General features: G+C 52.8%; 1 protein-coding gene across 1 annotated transcript; it reads left to right on the forward strand.

Annotated features, from left to right (window-relative positions):
* The first annotated feature begins 264 nt into the window (after window positions 1-264).
* LOC140175236 (uncharacterized) lies at window positions 265-2,382 on the forward strand. The gene has a single exon (XM_072202192.1). The coding sequence runs from the start codon at window positions 265-267 to the stop codon at window positions 2,380-2,382; it is 2,118 nt and encodes a 705-aa protein (XP_072058293.1).
* Window positions 2,383-2,608: the final 226 nt, after the last annotated feature.

The raw sequence follows: 2,608 nt of genomic DNA on the forward strand, positions 1-2,608 counted from the left end.
GACTCCCACCGAAGCCGCCTGCGACGCACCTCCGCATCCCGAACGGAAGCGGAGAGCACCCGTGAAGAGTCTCCGATCCCGAGAAGATGAAATGACACGATCATCTACTCCTGAGGTAGGGAAACGCGCCGCACGGCACAAGATCGCGAAGACGGGGAAGGGAGGTCCGGGAGGACACGACAACCTGTGATAATGGGCGTCACTCCATTCCATCGATCCATCCTCGAAGTCCGGTTGCCGAAACACTTCGACAAACCAACGGACATGAGGTACGATGGAACTCAAGACCCTCTAGAACACCTCACGGCCTTCGAGGCGAGGATGAATCTAGAGGGAGTAGGGGACGAGGTGAGGTGCCAAGCCTTCCCGGTAACCCTAGCGGGACCTGCGATCAGGTGGTTTAACGGCCTCCCGCAGGGATCCATCTACAGTTTCTCGGACATCAGTCGTGCATTCCTGGCCCAGTTTACAACACGAATAGCAAAGGCAAAGCACCCGATCAACCTTCTGGGGATAACCCAGAGACAGGGAGAGCCGACCAGAAAGTACCTGGATCGGTTCAACGACGAATGCTTGGAAATTGACGGCTTAACCGATTCGGTGGCCAGCCTTTGCCTGACGAACGGCCTCCTCAACGAGTACTTTCGAAAACACCTTACCACGAAACCAGTTTGGACGATGCACGAGATCCAGACGGTAGCCAAAGAGTATATAAACGACGAGAAAATCAGCCGAGTTGTGGCTGCCAATAAACGGCAGTCCAGCTACAGCCAACCTCGGCAACAAGGCAACGGAGAAAGACTAAAGGAACAAACCAGGGAAGAGGCGCCAAGCAAGCCACCAAGGCCATTTCCCCGGGTTGGGAAATTCACCAACTACACTCCGCTCATTCTTCCCATCGTGGAAGTTTATCAACAAATAGCCGAGAAAGGAATCCTGCCGAAGCCCCGACCACTCAAGGACCGCACGGGAGGAAACAAAAACCTCTATTGTGACTACTACAAAGGCTACGGTCACCAAACGCAGAACTGCTTTGACCTGAAGGATGCACTAGAACAAGCGATAAGGGAAGGTAAGCTAGCAGCATTCTCCCATCTTATCAGGGAGCCGAGGAGACGTTATCGCGACCAAGACGAAGAAGGCAAAACCCGTTCGGCAAAGCGGCGACAAGAGCCAGAAGACAGAGATCACGGCCTCACCGTGATAAACGTGGTGACGGCCAAAAACGCCGCGCCAAGATCCCGATCGGCGCACAAGAAAAATGCTAAGGTCTTGTCGATCTCCTCCTCGTTGGTGCGAAACTCTAAGAAGCCTCCATCCATTTCTTTCGGCCCGGAAGACCAATGGTTCGACGACGCCCCGGAAAACCCACCCATGGTCATCACGGCAAGAGTGGGAACCGGTCTCGTCAAACGCATCCTTGTTGACACAGGGGCTGACTCGAACATCATGTTCCGCAACGTATTTGACGTACTGGGACTAAGGGACGCCGATCTGACGACTCACCAACACGGGGTCATTGGATTGAGCGACCACTTCATCAAACCAGACGGAGTAATATCCCTGCCGATCTCAGTTGGACAGTATCAAGGCCGAAGATCGGCGATGGCTGAGTTCGTGATCCTCCGAGATTTCACCTCTTATAATATCATCCTGGGAAGAAAGACGATCAACGATGTTGAAGCGATAATCAACACGAAGCTGCTAGTCATGAAGTTTGTTACCGATGACGGATCTATAGGGTCCATAAGAGGAGACCTTGAGATGGCAGTCGCTTGCGACAATGCCAGCCTCTCCCTAAGGAAGAAATCCAAAGAGGCGTCCGGCGTGTTCCTAGCCGACCTGGATGCCAGAGTAGACGACAAACCCAGACCGGAACCAGAAGGGGACCTGGAGAAATTCATGATCGGCGACACGGAGGAAAAATTCACGTTCATCAACAAGAACCTCCCGCATGAGTTGAAGGAGCCCTTGGTCGAAATGATAAGGGCCAATAGGGATTTGTTCGCCTGGACACCAGCCAACATGCCGGGCATAGACCCAAAAATTATGTCGCACCATCTAGCCGTCAAGCCGGAAGCGCGCCCGGTAGCCCAACGGAGGAGAAAGATGTCGACAGAGAGGACAGAGAAGGTGGCCAGGCAGACGGCCAACCTCCTAGAAGCAGGTTTTATACGAGAAGTAGACTACTTGACGTGGCTCTCGAATGTAGTTCTAGTAAAAAAGCACAACGGCAAGTGGAGAATGTGCGTAGACTACTCTGACCTTAACAAAGCATGCCCTAAGGATTGCTTCCCCCTCCTTAACATAGACGCACTCGTCGACGCTGGGGCGGGCTACCGTTATCTAAGCTTCATGGACGCCTACTCCGGTTACAACTAGATACCGATGCACCGTCCAGACGAAGATAAGACGGCGTTCATAACGCCGGGGGGAACCTTCTGCTATAAGGTGATGTCATTCGGCCTAAAAAATGCAGGGGCAACATACCAAAGGTTAATGAACAGGATATTCCACGACCTCATAGGCAAGACTGTTGAAGTCTATGTGGACGACATCCTCGTGAAAACAACGCGACCCGATGACCTCTTGAATGATCTGGCAAATG

This window comes from Arachis hypogaea, chromosome 9 (assembly GCF_003086295.3).
Source record: "Arachis hypogaea cultivar Tifrunner chromosome 9, arahy.Tifrunner.gnm2.J5K5, whole genome shotgun sequence".
Lineage (NCBI taxonomy): Eukaryota > Viridiplantae > Streptophyta > Magnoliopsida > Fabales > Fabaceae > Arachis > Arachis hypogaea.